General features: G+C 42.9%; 2 protein-coding genes across 3 annotated transcripts; both read left to right on the forward strand.

The window, feature by feature from the left end:
• Window positions 1-1,918: 1,918 nt before the first annotated feature.
• LOC102306261 (pancreas transcription factor 1 subunit alpha) lies at window positions 1,919-6,104 on the forward strand. Its single transcript, XM_005944118.3, has 2 exons — window positions 1,919-2,873; window positions 4,123-6,104. The coding sequence occupies exons 1-2, from the start codon at window positions 2,294-2,296 to the stop codon at window positions 4,158-4,160; spliced, it is 618 nt and encodes a 205-aa protein (XP_005944180.1). The 5' UTR covers window positions 1,919-2,293; the 3' UTR covers window positions 4,161-6,104.
• Window positions 6,105-14,601: 8,497 nt separating this feature from the next.
• On the forward strand, window positions 14,602-17,706 carry twist2 (twist-related protein 2). 2 transcript variants are annotated; one of them, XM_005944117.3, is made up of 2 exons: window positions 14,602-15,361; window positions 17,152-17,706. In XM_005944117.3, exon 1 carries the CDS (start codon window positions 14,834-14,836, stop codon window positions 15,326-15,328), a length of 495 nt encoding a protein of 164 aa, XP_005944179.1. In that variant the 5' UTR covers window positions 14,602-14,833; the 3' UTR covers window positions 15,329-15,361; window positions 17,152-17,706. The 2 variants fall into 2 exon arrangements, with proteins under 2 accessions (XP_005944179.1, XP_042068610.1); XM_042212676.1 differs by having other exon boundaries at window positions 14,611-15,245.
• Window positions 17,707-19,440: the final 1,734 nt, after the last annotated feature.

Raw genomic sequence — 19,440 nt, forward strand, 5'->3', positions numbered from 1 at the left:
AGGAAATAGAATTTTTTTTTAACATCTTGTTTCTTTTTCTGGACGATTCTATGGCTCGTTCAAAGCCCTCGGGCCTTCAGGGCTCTCAAAGCTTTGTAGAAACAATAATGCCAATCTGATCCCGAAACGCGCGTCAGCTGGGGGGGAAGTGCTGCCGACAGAACAGCAGAAGGTCCTGACAGGACTCACTAAGAAAGCCAAGCAGACGGATCCTATTGTTAAATGTGTCTGATGTGAGTTTATTAAGGTTTAATCGCATAATGCAGCTACTGAGCTTTAAAACTCTAAATATTCCGTCACTGGGACGAACTTTATTTTAATCCAGGTGGTGAAAATGTGACATTTTTAAGCTTTTTAGTTAAACTCTGATGTTTGTGGTTGAACCCCACAGCTCACACATGATATCACACCTCCAGCCGAGGCCTGGCGTGGAGATTGATTTCTGCTGTGGTTGATGCAGCTTCACACACTGGAACCTGCTGCTGATGTTCCAGTACTCTGTTCCTTAACCATTCACGTTTCTAACAGCCAGTCTAACATTCACCCCAGATTAAAGGAAATTTAAATTCAGGCACTTTATATTGTAAGGATTACACATTAATCCAGAATAAGTGACTTTTCTGGAGTCGGTACACCCGTCCCACTGTCGTCCTTTCATATTTCTCCTCCGCGACGGTCTCATGGGGGAATTTGGTGCGTGATGGCAAGGAGTTAGAACAACACCGAACCTTTAGGTCCATTTACTATCGAAACTCAATCTTGTGGAAAACAGAAGAGCTGAATTTGTTTCCTGAGATAAATATTAAAGTCCCTTCAGGGAAATCAGACTTACTGGAGATTAATGGCGATAGGGCTGTGGCCTTCCTTCTTGAGTAAAAGCCAACAACTGTGTCTTCGGAGATCACTTGTTTTTAGTAAAATTCACATCTGAAAAATTTCAAATAAATTATTTCAACGCCTTATTTAACTTCTCCAACACAGCCAAGAAATAATCAGGAAACGGGGCCAAATATACGAAGAAATTTGTTTAAAGGGACTTTTTATGAAATCCCTGGAAAATAGATTAGATAAACAATCACAAGCACAGTTTTTCAGCAAGTCTGAGATTTTATGTATGAAAAAAAGGACAGAGCACATCAGTTAAAATCAGCAGTTGGGTCCGTCATGCCTGATTTATACAGGCTCGTTTTCATCTCCAATCTCTGGCAGGTTAGTGGAATTTATAAACGGCGGTGACGAAAACATCCATGCACCTTATGTGAGTGCGCTGTTATTAAAGCACAATTTGTCCACAGGTCCGAGGCTTGGCTCCACCACCGACTGTCAGCCACAGACTTCACCTGATCGGTTGTCGTCTGAGGAAGTGTTTCATGCCGCTTGTGTTTACTCCGACAAGCATATTCTCTTTAAAATGCCCTGGAGGACTTTTTCAAATTAAAACCACGTGTTAGCAAGCGCACAGCACTGCTGAATTGAAGTTCACCCCAAAGCTGCCCTTCATCCAACCTCGAAGAAAGAACCCGCGTATTTGATTAACCCCGGCGTAATTACAGCGTGCCTCCTCTCCACGGTTTGTCAGTCATATCATTTACAAATTACAAACCTATTAATGTGGCTGCTGGACCCAAATTATGTGAGACGAGTTGCGGTGATACCGTTGGAATATTTTTCGTCTCGCTGGGATCTAAGCTCAGTGCGTAAAAACGCGCAATAAACCCGAGGCCAAACAGAAAAGGCGCCCCTCTCGTTACATCTCGTTACATTCTGCGGTGACAAAGAGCTCTCATGTGTTTCTGACAGCGACGTTTGTTGTCAGCCGAGCTTTTAAAGGTAAAACAGTCTCATTCAGAGGTTGCCGGGTTTGCGCGGCCTGCTGCGCCACAATGCTCTAAACAAGTCCTCCAGTCACCGCTAAACACTGAGTGTCGTTCTCAATATTAGCGGACCTACTTCAGGGGAAGTTTATAATTAGACACGTGTTTTCTCCGCTTTTTGTCAGTTGGAGATCCACTGATCCCTCTGTAATTTGTTTTACAGCAATGATGGCCGTACAAAGAGGGGTAAGGAGTTCTTGAGAGCTCTCTTTCAGCCTTTAGAATTGGTCAGGGCGACCCGCCGGGAAGTATGAAGGCCGTGAAGTATTTAATCCAGGAGATGTGCCCATGAAGCTACCACACAACAGATTAGAGCAGGCAGGCAGGTAGTTATCAGACGTCTGTTTTCCTCTGTAGGGACTTTGTCCATCACCCCTGCACAGTTTATTTTCCCTGACAGGAAAATATCGTTTTAAAGTATGGAGGACCTACTCTTTGACTTCGACCAGGATGGCACGGCAGACTTTGCATTATGGGGACAGATGGACCAGAACTTCCCGTTTCAGAGCCAACTGGACACCTTCCTGCTGGACTGCACAGCAGCCACTGGCCAGCTCTCACCCTGGTCCTCGTTCGGCTGTCAGTCCGTGTTCCCGGACGCACAGCTGACCTTCACCGATCTCGACCTTCAGTCTCCAGGCCCTGGCGTCTGTCCTGGGGGAGAGAGCTCCCCCACCGAAGAGTCTCTGGATGTGACCAAGCTCAGTGCGCGGACGTTAGCACCTCATCAGCCATACAAGGTGCAGCGGCATGCCGCCAACATCCGGGAGAGGAAGAGGATGCTCAGCATCAATTCTGCCTTCGAGGAGCTTCGCTGCCACGTGCCGACGTTTCCCTACGAAAAGCGGCTGTCGAAGATTGACACCCTGAGACTGGCCATAGCTTACATCGCCCTGCTGAGAGAGATCCTGATGTCCGGCTGCGACCCCAAATCCTATGTGGACGAGTGCATGAAGAGCGGCTACAAGAATCAAACCAACGCCATCTGGAACACAAGCGGTGGGCTGAGTGCTCCTTAAGCTCACGATGGTGTCATTTACTAACGATTCAGATCCAGCCAGCAGAGAAGCGATCGTGATGGAGCAATAATCTCCTCTTAAGCCATCTGAAAAAACGATTTATGCAGTGAAAATGCAGTTAATTTACATTCAGTGAAATATTCAACTGTTATACTACTACTACTACTAATACTACTACTACTACTACTACTACTACTAATAATAATAATAATAATAATAATAATATGTAATATTTCCACATGGTAAATCTAACCAGGGTCAGTTTGGTTTATAAATGACAACCTGTCCAAGTAAAAGTAAATTAAAGTTAGATCGAGTTATACATTTTATTATGATGATTTTATATTTAGACATAATGCTAAATGATGTTTACATACAACGACACCACATAAAGAAAGCCCCCCTACTTCACAAACTCATCGTTTTTGGTTTGAGATATATTTCGATTTAATCAAATTTCCCACGTTGGAACCGGATGAAATTTACTTAAATCCTACAGAGTCCTAATACAGTATTTATTATTATTATTATCATTGTTTAATTTATAATTCAAACAAAAAATAACTAATTAAAACAGAGGAAAATGGCATGTATCATTAAGAAGCCGTTCATTAATCGTTCATCATATAACTGATATGCTAAACTGTGACAAAAACCTGTTTTTTAAAACATTTATTTTACATTCAATTCACTTTTACATGAAAGAAGCAGACCTGGTTCAATTCAAGTCAGTTTTACTATATTTATTTAGAGCGCAAAATCACAGCAAGTCGCCTCAAGGAGCTTATAAAAACATCAGAATTTCTTTATAAAGATTGAGTTCATTTTTTTCCCCTTATTAGAATATATTGTAATGTGGCCTCTTTTACACAATGCACAGTGAAAAGATCCCCTTTCAGTTTTTCACAGGGCTCTTAATGTAGTAGTTTTCTAATAGTCGTTCACAGTAATCCCATAAAGGAAATGTCATTATAAGCAACTTTCTGTGTGTTTAGCACAGACCTTTATCCCCAGGTGTGTTTCCTTGGGGCATTTGCTCTTAAATGAGCCTCATGTAATCTTAACTCAAGTAGTTGTATTCCTTTGCCCCCCTTTCACTTAATTCTGTGACGATCGTCTCTGAAGCCTCTTTTGTGGGGGGTTAGGCCCGACCAGGACTTGTTAAACAGTCATTAAAATGTAACAAAACTTGTGTTTGTCCTGCTTTTGTCTCTTTCTGCCCTTCCCAGACCTGACAGCCCGCCTCTCTTGGATAAAGTGGGATTAACGGAGGAACACGGGGCACCCTGAGCGTACAGGCTTCAGCGAGGAGGTGGTTCAGACTTTTTTTCCTCCTTTTCCTCTCACTGCATGTCAAGAACAGACAGCCAGCCAGCAGGAGAGAGTGTGCCGACAGACATCTGCAGACTTCTCACCAGGTCACACACCTCAGGCTTTCTTAGTCTTATCCACTACTTTGTTCTTGGAAGCTTTTAAAATTCTAATTTGTTATTGACTGGTAATTGAGAGCCATTGTTTTTGGGGCAAAGACGAGAAAGAGGGTCGTCATTGTTGCCACAGAGAGGCACACTGGCACGAGACTGAATGGACTTGTAAAGGACTCATACTTCTGCACGCGGTGCTGAAGTGTTTTCTGGACTCTGGCTCATTAGGCTGCGAGCTGATGTGTTAAAAAGAGCCTTGATCATGTAAATGAGACGATGGGCGTGAGAAGCAGATCGGTGCGGCGTGCTGTAGCGTGTCAGGTGCTGTTTCCAAACATGGCAATAAGGCCGGTTGTCATCTGTCATCTGTTGTGTTTATTTATTTGTAATTATTTCTTATTTATGACAAAAACACTCGTGGAAAATATCATCATGTAATTGTTTGCAGCTTGGAGAATGCAGTGATTTTCAGGCTTTCTGTGCATTTTAAGTTACTCCATCCCGTGTAAATGTGTAATCTTTCTTTCCAGACAAGTGCAGCACCATCAGTGGAGCAATTTTGTGTAGATGTGACACTGATCTCTACTTAAAGGCAACACATTACCTACATTTTCCACTGCGGCCTTCATGCACAGTTCAAGCCTGAACATTAAAACCTTTCAAAGACAACGAGAATAACATCGCTGGTGTCATTACAGGGTAATGGTCTGCTGGGAAACCCCGGGTCCTGACAGTCATTTTGACACACACTGCAACACAAGTGCAAACTGAGCAGGGCCAGACGAGCAGCCTTGAAACTGACATGCTGGTTGGGTGTTAACCCCAATCAAATTTGTAATTCTTACTTCACTGTCCAACAGATGAGCTTTGCTTTGGTCCAGCACACAGCCAACCCTTTCTGTCTTACAGTGCAGCATTATGGCCCCATTATCAGGCTGTAGCACACCATGTAATGATGGTGCTCGGCTTTCCTCTCAGCAGTCCGCAGATGTCGCTCCAGGTGTAGTTAGATGTGTAAAACAGGCGAAGGGAGTCAACAACACACCCATTTTTCTTTTGCTCAGGCAATTCTAGTGCCAGTAATGGAGCCCATAGGAAACCATTACAAAGCAGCCCGGTTATGACAGCTTATGGATGATGTGGAGCTGAATTTCTGTTGTGGGAATTTTGGTCACAGTCAATTAAAATGAAGTCCCCAGTTGTTCTGTTAGACCGGTGAGATTCAAACCTTCACGTGGAAACGTCATTCACGGCATTTCTCTGTACATGGAACGAGATGTGTGGAGCTTAAATAATGCCGCGTCAGAGAAACCGTCCTGCTCGATAGCTTATTCTGTTAGGGAAGTATTCTAGTGTTACACGAGTCATGTGAGTTGCATTTGTGTGCGGTGCACCTGCTGGACAATGCAAATGCACCCAAAAGCCTTGAATATTTGCCTGTGAAGAACAAGATTTGATAAAACAGAGAAGAAGAGTATAAATGAGCCCGTGACCTTTTGTAGTCGTACTGATAAGTCACCTTTGTTACCACTCTGCTGGGTCCCTCTAGTGGTATTAGTTAACTAATTCTTTCCCCTTTTTGGTGTCCTGTGTGTGTTTTACTTTATTTTTTCACATTTTGTCTTCAATGACATCATCTCCAAGGTTCCACTGTAACCTAAATATTGAGATAAAAAGGACTAAAAGCACTAAAAAGTTATACAGTGCATATTAAAAACAGATGAAATGTGTGCCAAATTAAATCAGATGAATACAAACAATCTTCCATATAAATTAAACAAGCATAAGTGGGATAATATTATCTGTAGAAATATCATTAAATAATGATAATTATGTCTCTTTAAGAGCTTAAAAATCTTTATAAAATAAACTAATCACTGTGTGACAGCCACAATGAAGAATCTGAGCTTGTTTTGTTAAAATGTGAAATTCTCACTTTGTGTCGTTATTTATGAACTTTCTTCAAAATACGTAAGGATCTGGCTTATCCCCATTAAGTGACGCCGTGCTGCATTTTCAAATGATTGCACTTGGAGATCATCAAAAACAGCTCAGAATACCATTCGGATGAGATATGATTCAGCCAAGCGGAAAATTTTAGTGGCCAGAATGAGTAACATTCTTCCACTCTGTGGGCTGGATCGGACGTCTTCTCTTTTTTTGCACTGAGGTAGTTTATTGATTTAACATCCGGCAGTCTTACACTGACAAACACTGTGAGGCCATTCTGCCATCAGCCGGCAGGTGTGTTTATCATGTTAGTGTAACTGTGGAGTCTGGGTTGTGCGCTTGTAAATACAATCAGTACATCACATCCTGCTGGAATAATGCAGGTGTTTGTGTGAAAGACGCTCTGCAACAGCTCTGTCCAAAGGTCACAAATCAGGGAGAACAGAAAAGACGGACACATTCTGAAAGTGGCCTTTTTGTTTGACATCCATCCGTTTTCTTACTTGTTTATCCAATTCAGGATTGTTTGACATACAGTCAATCGTACTTTACATGTAGCTAAAAATGTAGATCAAAATTTATACAAAAAAACAACAGCATAAAAGAAATTCTTTCCTGCAACAACAGCTTGGACGTCTCATTTTGAAAGAAGTGGAAAGAGGAGGGAAAGTAAGCTATAGCATGCACTGAGTCAGGCTTGGGGATGACTTTATACACCACATAAAGACATAAATGTCAAGCTTCTGTCTTGAAATGTTTACATTTTTATTTGCTTTCAGAGCATTCCTTTTTCCCTGTCCTTTTTTATTTCTTTTTGTATTAATTACTGTTTAATATTAGAGGGAATGCTTCAACAATCACACACGGGGAGTGGAAAGATGGAAGTGGAGAAAAAGCGCTCAGTGCATGATGGGAAGTTCCCTCGCAGTTGGAGCCTATTGCAGCCTAACTAATGGGTGGTTCAGGGTCACCTGGTCCAAGGCTTATACACAAAACTGGTGAGCAGCCCACATGTTACTCCTACAGAAGCTCCTCGGTCATGAAAAAACAATCCCACGAAGCTCCTGCGGCTCAGTTTTCTGTGCTGATGTTAATGTCAGAGGTTTGGATCTGTGCAGTTATTGAGTCAGCAGGAGACTTTTAAGCATCATGTGGCTCAGCACTTGATGACTCTGTAACAATATGTGGTCTGCCACTTTGTGGCTGAGGTTTTGTGGTCCTTAAACCCTTTGACTTTGCAATAGTATGACTTACAGTTGATCTATCTAGAAGGGAAGAAATTTCATAAAGTGACTTATTGTAATGGTGGCATGCTATTATGGTGCCACACTCCAATTCAGCGGGCTGCTTAAAACAACCCCTTCTTTCACTAATGCTTGTAAAGGCACGCTGCCTAGCCAGGTGCTTGACTTTATGCACATGTGGCAATGGGACTGAAAATCACCAGAATTCAAAGACTAAGAGTTGTAACATAATACTTTTGTCTATAAGAGTTATCACTCAGGAACCTTTGAAGCCTAATCTTAAAAGTAGAGAGGGTGCCTGTCTCCTAAATCCAAACTGGGAGCTGGATCCACAGGAGAGCCTCTGCCTCCCATCCTACTTTCAGAAACAAGGAACCACTAATAAGCCCGCAGGCTCTACTGGGATAACATGTTACTACGAGGTCTTCAAGTTATGATGTGAGGAGAAAGATTTCAGTAGGGCACTCTTTCTAGCTCCTGACAGTACTTTATCTGACGTGTTTTGTATTAACTCAGGATTTCAGGAAGCTTTTAAAACAGCCTCATAATAAGCAGTTGCAATCATCCAGCCTAGGAGTAATTCTTTCTGCATCACTCTGACATGGGATGTTTGTAATTTTAGATATTGCTCAGATGAAAGAAAGCAGTTGCTCAAAGACATATCCTGGTCAGCTGTTCCCATTTTACTAATGAAACTCTAGCAGAAAAAGAAGGTAGAATAGACGTAATACGGTGTAAAAATAACCACACGTGTTACTTAGATGAGGAACCATAGACTGTATGTAAGAGATGGACAGCGGGGGGACTCTTGTAGTGGGAAGAGGTCTTTGGGAAAATAACCCTCGGGTCTTTTGTTTCATGGCCTCAGGAGACGTTTTCGTGATACGCTTACGATCTCAATCACTAGTTTCAAGTTTAAGTAAACATAACATGATGTTCAATTCATGCTATGAGTATCCAGTAGGAGGGTAAAGCAGGGTATGTTTCAGAGCACGCCTACTTTGTGACTTACAGTCCCTACAATATGAGCACCAACCGTAATAACGTACGCTTTCTGTGAGCTAAGATAGAGAAAGTAAAACAAAAGCGTTCAGTTTGATGTAAATAAATAAATATGACATCTAAGAACATCTGGGTTATTCTGCTAATTTAAAACCCGCTAATGTAATCCCACCCTACTACTCCACCATCAACAACTTCTATAAGCCAAACATCCGTCTGTCTCTAAATGCTGACGCCTCAGAAGCACCAGCGCCGTGAGGGTCCAGTGTGTTGGCACTTTAATAGCTGTGAAACTTTGGCTAAATACCTCACCTGCTTTCCTCATTACAGCTCCTCTTCACAGTCCTGCCCTTCATGCTTCAGCGCTTTCATCCTCAGAGTGCGTGAAGGAAAAATGTGGTGTCATCTTTACAATGTGTCCCAGGGGCCCGAATTCAAGGGCCCTGAACGGGGGGGCGGGGGGCGCACTAGTCCATCTAACAGCCGATCATTACATTTCACACAGCCAGTGAACTATTCCACTTTTGACAATTACTTTTTAATCACTCAAGCATCCCTCTGGCTGATGCAGAAGGACCCTGAGGGCAGGCCTGCTTGCTCCTGCTGTCAGATTTATCTGTGAAATACGAATGAGAAGGCAGATAAAGATGAGCTGTAGGAATTCTGCATTAGCTTTGGTCACATGTAAAAGATTTATTGTCCTTGCGGATCAGCTCTAATGCAGAGCGTTGGTCACACAGGTGACACTGAGCGGCAGCAGGCTGTAAACGTCACCCTCGTGTTGACATCCACCCAGCTTGTCCTAGCCCAATCAGCAGATCAAACAACACTGTTTGCCCAACCTTAATGCACCGCCTCCCCCAAAACTCACTGTAGCCTAGCCCAGCTGGCTGACACATCGCACTGCAAACTTGGGCCAACCGTCGTGCTAACCTTGGCACTAGGGTCACAAGTGCAGCTCTAATTATTCTACGTTATTTGTGCAGGAGGCTGCCCCATCATCACCCGAGTGCACGGCCTTTCTGTCATTTGTTCAGCAAATTTACTCTGACCTGATCACCGCGACCCACCCCCTTTCCCTTCTCTCTGGCCTGGTTAAAGTTTAGATTCTGGAAGTTGTACATGCATAATGAATATAATTGTGTTATGGCCAACATAATTGCTCTGGCAACTCTGTTTTTTGTAACTGTCAAGTCAATGAGTTGCATTTGAGTTGAGTGTGGCTGAACTTAGGGACCGTTACTTTGTGCCAAGAGCGTTCTCTTATTGGACAAAACTGATAAAATAAACAGCCTATCCATCTGAGCCCCCCCTCCCACAACCAATCTGTGTATACATATATAAATACAAAGCTCAGGTGGTAGAGCAGGTCAGCCATTAATCACTGGGTTCAACAACTAGCCGAGTCCTCAAACCACACACCGAACCACAAATTTATCCTCTTGCCTGCATGGAGAAAAATGCAAGTCACTTTAGACAAAAAGCATCTGTGAAAATCTATTTTATTTTTAAATTATTTATATTTCTCAGCTTAATTTTGACTGACAGCGTTTTGGAACCAGGGTACCTTACCTAACAGATACAGCATGCACCATGTGACTATAGATCATGATTTCTTTTCTTAAGGCAGCTCTCCCATAGGGTGTAAAGCCGCTGAAAGCTGCACTTCAAAGCTTGGCTTTTTCATCGGATGGCCATAATTCTGCAGGGCAGCCAGGCAGAGTCAGGTACTGCGTGCACAGGTTTTGGTGTGGGTGTGGGCTGATGGTGTGTATACGTATAGGCGTGTATTTGTGTCTGTGTAGGACAGGGGTTATTCTGCTCTATTTCCCCTTCCACCTCCAGATATCAAAGCAAACTCTAACAGTGGGGGTCTCTGGCATCCCGGGCCCCTTTCCACCCAGGAGACAAAGCATCGAGCAGCGAGTCTGCATCGTATTAAACAAAGTCTAAATGCTTCAAGCTGTTACACACTCCCCAGTGAAACCTTTATGAAAGGGCCCCTAATGCGATTTCAAAAACACCTTGTCATCAGCCCCGGGGCCGAGGAATGGCGCAGTGTGGATGTATGAATGAATGGGTTCTGGGCGTTACTGAGGACTCGCTCTGTGAGTGCAGGTGACCCTATGGTTTTATAGTCCAATATGTACCACTCATTGATATTACCTGTTGTTTCATTCACTGTGGAGGCCTCTGCTAAATACGGGCTCTTATTAGAAACAAGTGGCAGTCTCGTGCTTTCAAAGAAACGCAAGCCTGCGATTGCACGTTTGGGACAATGTATCCCTAAAGAAATGTTTTAGCAGGAAAGGCAGCGATGTGTAATTTTCTCTCCTTGATGCTATCGGCCTTTTGAAGTTACAAAACATGTCTTGTTGGTTTTCTAAATGTATTTGCATTCATTTGACCTTAAATAAGGACTTTGAGTAAGTATGATGCGCGAGTTCTTATTCGGAGTTGACTTGTGAGTCATATTTTCACAACTTACTGGAAGAGAACTGCGCAATAAAACAGACATTCATGTTTTTTTTCTCAAACTCTGGAAACAGACACGCTTTTACAAAACAGCAGCGGCAGAGATGGCTAACATTTGTTTTCTGTTTTGTTCCAATACTAATCAGCGGTGATCACTCATGTTCTTTTTGTCAATAGATAGCACTGACCTTTTGGAAATGTTGTACTCTTCTTTTTGCTTGTGGTCTTCACAGCCTGTTCGGAGAAAATTCCTTGTTGTTAGGTGCTTTGTGGCTGGTTCAAGTCGCAGGGTTGGATTCCTGTATAGATATGTAAAGGCTTCCTCCAGTGGAAGCAGTGGTGCTACAAGTAGCTTTAAAAGCGATTGCACTCCTGGTAATAGACACCGTACTCTGTGCAATGAAAAGCAGCTGGGCCTTCCTCTGCTGATCTCTGGTTCATCTTGAATCACTTTCTGGCACAGCCGCACGCGCAGATCTGCACATGTTAAGTGCACATATAAAAAGGCAAATGTGGATGCACTGATGCATGCCGTAATCAGGTGATAATGTAGACTGTACACGACTTTGCATGCAGGCCAAAGCTAGTTCCTCTTTCCAAGATCATTTGGGGTGAGACTTCACGAGTGTCTGGGGATGGCGGGATAGTGGTGAAGTCAAAGGTAACCAAATCTGTCAGATACACAGCAAAACTTCACTCATCGCAGCCTCTAACAAATCATCTCTTTCCTGACTTTCCTCACACATCCGTGACCCTCCACGTCAGATCAAAGTCTTCTGTGAATCATCACACGTCCGTACATTTGGCCTCTTTGTTTGCCATTTCATCTCTTTTCTTTCTTTTTCTTTTGAAACTGCTTTTTGTCTCTCAACACCTCTCACTCTCACTCCTCATTTCTGTCCTTTTCTGTTTATGAGGCGGTGCATGCAGCAGGGATGCATTTCTTGCTGCAGTGACAGCAGAAAGGCTCTGCGCTTATTAAGGCCTTGCCCTCGGCTCATGTGGAGCTGGTCTTAAAGGTGTCAGACGAGACAGAAGTACGTCATCCTGCTACGCTGAGTTACGGCCCAAGCTCACCTTTGATCTGAGAGGCAAGTCATCCCTCTCTCTCCCCCCTGTCTCACTTCATTTTACAGTATTTGGCTGTGTTTTTATCTTCCAAGAGCCAACAGCCTCTCTCGATGTCATTGAACACTGGGTGAGATGTATTTGAATTATGAATAAAGAAACAACACATGGTAACTAAACTACCTCAGCAGCACATCAAGTTAAAGGTTTTTGATTAGCTGAATTATTTTTACTCTGTTAGTGTGAAAAGTGTTTTTGCAAGCTTTGCTTGACTTTTGAGTGGGCACTTGCTTAGCATTGCCTAGAGCACACAGTGGGTGGAAAAGTGTCAGCTAAGGTCCCATTCTTCTTCTTTTTGTGAAGTTTGTGTGTGTGTGTGTGTGTGTGTGTGTGTGTGTGTGTGTGTGTGTGTGGTTGAGAAGCCTACCTCATAGTCACTGCACAGGATCAGTCTCATACTTTGCAAGTCAACCCTTCTCCCAGGGGCCTCCTGCAGCCCAGCCAGGGAGCAGAAGTTCAGAGGTCATAATTGGGGGAAAGTGTGTGCAATTTTGTGCACGCTCCTTCAGGTGCATGTTCCCTCTTTCATACTTGCTCTTGTGCATATTCGAGCATTGCTTTCATATTTGCATGTGTGAAACATTTCCTTCTTCGTGTAGAAGCTGTATGAAGGAGGCCAGTAAAATGTGAAACCACACTTGGACCTAGCCCGGGGCATGCCACGGTCTGAATTAATGCATCTGGCACTACGTAAAAGTAGAGTGACACTAACCATTACCGGTGACGCCTAAAACACAAAGCACACTCGGTTCGCATAAGCAACACCAAGTTCTCAGGAGTTTAACGTTTTGCTTACTTCATACTTGAAACTTCACGGCTCCTCGTGCCACTGCCATCAAATTCAAACCGAGCATGTAATTTAACACAGAACAATAAATATTTTCAGTTCTGATATTTTATGTTGCCTTTGTACTATTTCAATTAATATAAATCTTAAATAATGGGCAAATCATTACATTCTGTTTTTATTAACACGCCTAACAGTCGAGCTGCTGTAACGTGATTATTTTCACACTTTGTGTGTGTGTGTGTGTGTGTGTAAATTAGCTAAATTGCTTGTTAATGATGTCATTCTTGGACCAGTTTGATTTTCGTTGGATTTACATTAGCAGTTAAATTTCTGTTTCTTTAATAAATACATGAACATCATGCAATACCGGTTATAAATATAGCCCCTGCTGCAAAATAGTAAAATATACACGCTCTCGTTCATTAATCTTCATTAGGAAATGTTTTGTTTTATCTTCAACACAGTCTTATTACTAATATTAGTCCAATTTCCTGTAACTAAGTGAAAGTCGGATTTATCCCCAAGAGTCGAATAAAATGCATTTGATTAAAATAAAACATCTTATTTCATCCGACTGTCATATTTTTTGTCCGATCTCTTTTTTCAATAACAATAAAATAACTGGTTATATTTTGGTGCTTTATGGGAGCTGAAATGCTCTCCAGTCAGAAACTGATAACAAAGAAGTTAAAGAAATCTCCAGAGGTCACAGTCAGCTGATTTGGACAAACTGAGATTTTGGCAGTGGATAAATTCAGCTCTTTAATATGAGCCACCTGTGCGCCGCTCTGTGTAGGGAAAACACGACGTGACAGATGAAGAGGTGGGCCGCTGACAAAACGCATGGAAAACCGTTCATTGGAGGTATCGGCAGAAACCGGAGAGCTCGATGGTTAGTTTAAGCCTCCTTCCTGTTTGACTTCCACATTATAGGAGCTGCGAGTGCGCACAGACTTGATTCGATTAAATATCAAGCGGATATATTTCCACCGGTCCGACGAGTCTGTGCGTAAATCGCCCTCCGCGGTGCGCATACTTTACACTGGCGTTAAAACTCTGTTTTTACGGTACACGGAAGGTTTGTGTGGCTGTAAAAGGCCTCGCAGGGAGCGACTGTGGCACAAAGCCTTCACTCTCCAAGAACAAATGGATTTTATACTGCAGTTAATTTGATAGTTTTATTGACCCTAAAGGCTCTGGCTCATGTTTTACTTTAATTCAAATCCAGCGACCTTTTAAGAAATCTGGAAAATATTTTTATGAGGAAAGACTGTTATTGTTATTATCATTATTATTATTAAACTTTAACTTTAAGATGTAAACTAACTATAGATATATGTCAAAAATATCATTGCAAATATTCCAAGAAGAACGAGACAATTTTTTTCTTTTTTATTAAATTATGAGTCATTTCATCATCTCAGTAAAAATAGTGAACGTAATTTTCTTCCACGTAAAGAAACTGTACTTTTTTTTTCCTTCTAGGGACCACCGATGCTAAAAAGGGAAAAGAAAATAAGAGCAGAGTAAGTCGGTCATCCCTGGCCTCTGACAGTAAATACGAGTCTTGTTTAAGTCTTCTATGATACACGAAACCATGACTGGTCCCTCCCGCTTGCTGAACACCAAGGCGCACACTAGCTCCCCCTCCGCACCTCAAAACCCCTCCCCTTCCACTCTTAAACCTATTTAGCATCTGACGCCGGGATACCGTTTCCAAAAATATTGTAAGGAAAAAACTTCCTGCACGAGGAGAATCGTGCCAACCGCCACTTTGACCATAGTTCCTTCCAAAGTAAGACGCGCAGAGACCCATCTCGAAATTATTCCCCTCAGCTTCAAGGATATCTATACAATTTTTGTAACCACGGCTTCAAAGGTGGACAGCGTGTTTTCCTCTCTATCTCTGCATTTCTTCAAGAAAGAAATGGAAGAGGGCTCCAGTTCTCCGGTTTCCCCTGTGGATAGTCTGGTGACCAGCGAGGAGGAGCTGGACAGACAGCAGAAAAGCTTCGCGAGAAAGAGGAGGCACAGCAAAAAGTCCAGCGACGACAGCAGCGGCAGCAGCCCGGGTCCGGTGAAACGGGGGAAGAAGCCGAGTCCGAGCAGCACTCAGTCGTTCGAGGAGCTGCAGAACCAGCGGGTCCTGGCCAACGTCCGGGAGAGGCAACGGACTCAGTCTCTGAACGAGGCCTTTGCGTCTTTGCGCAAAATTATCCCCACACTGCCGTCGGACAAACTCAGCAAGATACAGACGCTGAAGCTGGCCTCCAGATACATCGACTTTCTCTGTCAGGTGCTGCAGAGCGACGAGATGGACAGCAAGATGTCCAGTTGCAGTTACGTAGCGCACGAAAGACTCAGTTATGCGTTCTCTGTGTGGAGGATGGAGGGCGCTTGGTCTATGTCAGCATCTCACTAGCACCCACAGACCGTCACTTCCAATGCCAAAGCGGTGGGTAGCACGAAGCCCGGAAAGAAAAAAGTCGATGATGTCAGTGTTTACAGCAGGAAAAAGAAGTAATAACGATGAAGGGCTCGTTTGTAAAGGCGCCGCTGTAGGCAGATATAACGCCTTATGGTAAAACGGTTATGAAGCGCATTATGGGAGTCATCCCCCAAATTCTGTTTATTTTCACTTTGAACTTTACTTAAAAAAAAAGAGTCGTTATCAGGTGACGACTTAACCACGTGTCTGGAGGGAAACTGTAGCCAGATGTGTAGGTGACAGGCATCCAGTGCGTCAAACGTGTCCCCGTCCCTTTTTTTAAATGTTCAAACTTTAAGCACGAGGCCGCAGCATCTTTTAAACCCTGCCTGTCCGCGCGCAAACTCTCGGGGATAGAATAATCCATGATATCAATTTGATGTTCCGAGACTTGAGTGAAGCAGAGGGCTCGTTCGGGATGTGAAAAATGGGCTCGTGTTTATTTGAAGGATTAGGCGGAGGAATGAATACAAATAATAGTTGCGGAACTTGTTTACATGTCAGGCATTAAGTAGGTGCCACATTTGCTGCTCTCTTCTATTTATTGCCAAAAAATTAAGTTTTTATTTCTTTTTATTTTTTTAACTTTTGTAGTCCCTCTTATAAGGACCCTAGTTTTTCTTTTTTTAAAAGGGCCAAGACGCAGCTGTAGTGCCACTACGGGTAATTTATATCCACAACAGAGCGCCTTCCTGTGTGGAGACCGCAGGAATGGGCAGCTCCTGCGGCTGGACGGGGAAGTTCAGGCCAGTGCAAGACAACAAAAACAGAGCCCGCATTAACACGCAGGCTCGTTACTTTCTTCGGGCTTGCTTTGCTCCCTGATCTGGTGGACTGGTTACTCTACAGCTGACCTGCAGCTGGGACAGATGGCACTGTTTTGGAGGTTTTACTTTTAATTTTAGCTTTTTTTTTTATTTTAGCAAAAGGGTATTAAAGAGGGAGTAACAGTGACTCTATTAGTGATGTCAGTAATCAGGAATGCGTCTTGTTTTAGTTGCTGTAACCTTTCTTTAAATATCCGACAGGGCTCAGGGCCCGATGTGAAGATCGAAGCCTGTCCGGTCCTGACTGCTCCTCGGAGCTCCTCTGAATCTGATATCAGGCTCTTCACCGTGATTTGCTTTAAATTTGAAGGCGCATCCGCGACATGCTGGCTAGATTCAAAATATTCCGACGTGTGGCTTGATAGCGTTAAAAAGGCAGAGTTAAACCCGCGCTGGGGTTTCTCACGGGCTTCAGGTTTATCCAAAATATAGTTGGAATGAAAAGTAACAACAAACATTTTTTAATTTAGCAGCAAAATGAATAATTCACACCGGGCTGTGGCCACACTGCGGGGCCTTTCAAAACAAACTGCGACCTTGGTGAGCCGCGTGATTTATTTCAATAATAAGTCGGGGCTTAACTTTGCTCCGAGGAATTGGATTTTATTGTTTCAGGCTTGTCCACTAACGCCGAATTTACTCAGGTGCTTTAAAACCGAAGCCCAGAATAAAAGCAGCTGTGGAAGTACATTCGCATTCAAAACCACGCTGCTTCCCTGCCTCCATGTGGTTTTACTCAGCTCCGTGGCTAATAATTGATTCATTCATTAGTTCGCACGTGCTAATTGAGCCCTTAAATGCGTAAAATACGCCAGATGTCCTCCCCCCGAAAAGCCAGAGCCGATAGATAGCCTGTCACTGTCCACACACGTGATCCCTCCTGATCAATAACATCTCCCCCACATTTCTTTCTCCCTGTTTCTTTTGCAGACTGTTAACTTCTACAAAGTATGAAGACCACAGGGATTATTGAAGAACCCATGGACCTCAAAGGCATGGCGCAGAGACGTAATGCGAGCCACAACTACAAACTCTCTGGGAGTGAGTGTGGATGTCGACCCATCTCACTGCTTCTGATCGTCCGGAGCAGTTTGTGGAAGAGAGAGCGGGGGAAGCAGGAAAAGAGCCAGAGCCCTGTGATGTGTGTAGGCCTAAAAGATGTTACAGCGAATAGCTCGGATTCACGGCCTGTATTCCACCAAAGCCATCCTTTAATCGTTTTTAGAAGTAAATATATTTTTGTGTTTTGTTTTGTTTTTTAAAGACTAAGCCAAATTATAAATATATATAAATAAATGCATTTTGTAAATACTTGTGTAAGTACGCCTATAGCCTGTAAAGGGACCAATGCAATTTAGATTTTTTTTTTTCGCTGCATGGATTTAGTTCATCGACTTTCTTTAGCAAGTCTCCATCCAAACTCCGTCCAGTGTACATTTTTTTTGGTTTGTTTTGCTTATTTATTAAAACACGTATTTTTTGAAAGAAATACGTTCCGTTTTTTTTATTCGAGTTATATATTTTAGGCTAGAACATGTAGTTCTGCTGATTAAATTCAAATAAAAATACATCAAAGAAATAAATATAAAATTTAAAAAAAAATTGAGCCAATTTTTTAGATGGGCGTAAAAGAATACGGCTCCCATGTAAACCACATTCTTTCCCTCTTTCTCCGCTGGGTGTGAGAACGTGCCCCTCCTCTTGTTATGGAAAGAAAACACCGAGAAAAAAAACAGACCATAAAATAATACAGCTTCATTAATAACAGTGTAGGAAACTCGAGCCAGTTTCAAACTGGGTCATATAAAATGTTTGTACGCTTAAATAACGAGTAATCATTTCAAATGGCGATGCCTTTGTGCTTCCTAACGAGCAGGGAGCCCCCAAAAAACCGCAGATAAGGACAATAACTCTGCCTGTAGTATGGAAAAAAAAAACCAAAGACCCCTCCTAAATGACTGAAGAAATTCCTTTGAATCTCCGCTCAGTCAATACATCCAAACTGTTTACATGTCGTTTTCCCAGACGTGGTTAGATGCAATCTAAACACTAAAAGGACCTCATTGTTAACGTGGGGCTGTTAGTGTAAATGGATGGCTGACTCTTTGTGGCTATTTCAGCTGTGTACAGTGCACTGTGGGTCTGCTGCTGGAATAACTGGGTAGCCTAATTTTATCAACCAGTAAAACAAACGCCTGCCCCCTGGTTTAAATACAGCACTTTCAAATTACTTTTTCCCGCACTGAACCGCCGGCTTCTCCGGTGAAAAGCTGTATAAAGAATCAGCGATCTTCACTGAGCTGGTCTTATAAAATACTTGTGTTACTAAATATTTAACCCTCTACATGAGTGATGCTGAGTCTGATTTTTTTCTTAATGGTCTTTGAACGCGGCCTCAATTAGGAGCCACCTGCAGCCACCGTGGCTTTATCCTCCTGTAGGTTTGTGAATATGGTAATGCGGCACTCTGCCGTCAGACACTTTTACTAAAAATAAAAGTGACGAGCATGTGGCAGTGTGAGGAGTCTGTGCAGCAGGGAGCCTCTTTTATTTTGAAATTCAAGAGCTTTCCATCACTTAGAAACCGAGAGTGACCTATATTCATTTCAACCTTTTAAAATAGATTGGTTTATCTGATAAAGACGGTGTGACCAGTCCCAGTCTTACTGCTCGAGGAATGGCACGACCCTCCCTGCATGAAGGGTAAGGATCAGGCCATTGTAAATGTGGTGAATTTACACATGCTATACCTGAGCCGCATGGCAGCCAAAACACACTCACTGGAGTTTCTGTATAATAACAAGCGCATATTCCTGTGAGCTCTAACTAATTAATCTCTAAGAGTTTAAGCAATAATAGCCAGAATCCTTTTCTAAATCTTTCACAATGTTTCAAAAAAATATGAACAGACGCCACAGTGTGCAGTCACTTTTGGCATGGTGGTCTTGGACGTTGTTGTGCAGCCCTTCCTACCAAGGCCGGCTTATCCATAGGAGCCCGTTTGATACCTGCTCATTATCCCAGGCCCTCACAGCTGAGCAGCACAGAATCACCCGGGGCCACCGCTCCAGTGGTGCGAGAGATCCAGATGTTTCCCGTAAAATCAGACGGAAAAAGCTACAAAACTTTAATTTGCACTAAAAAACGGAATAAAGTAAAGGTTTACACTCTGTGTGCCTCAAACGGTATTCTGTGTTCGTCTGGTTAAGTAAAAAAAAA

This window comes from Haplochromis burtoni, unplaced genomic scaffold, assembly GCF_018398535.1.
Source record: "Haplochromis burtoni strain Fernald_Lab_line unplaced genomic scaffold, NCSU_Asbu1 Contig_386, whole genome shotgun sequence".
Lineage (NCBI taxonomy): Eukaryota > Metazoa > Chordata > Actinopteri > Cichliformes > Cichlidae > Haplochromis > Haplochromis burtoni.

Coding starts and splice junctions, on each gene's coding strand:
- LOC102306261 (XM_005944118.3), top strand. CDS start 2,294: ATGGAGGACCTACTCTTTGACTTCGACCAGGATGGCACGGCAGACTTT. Junction 2,874..4,122: donor CGCCATCTGGAACACAAGCG/GTGGGCTGAGTG, acceptor TGCCCTTCCCAG/ACCTGACAGCCCGCCTCTCT.
- twist2 (XM_005944117.3), top strand. CDS start 14,834: ATGGAAGAGGGCTCCAGTTCTCCGGTTTCCCCTGTGGATAGTCTGGTG.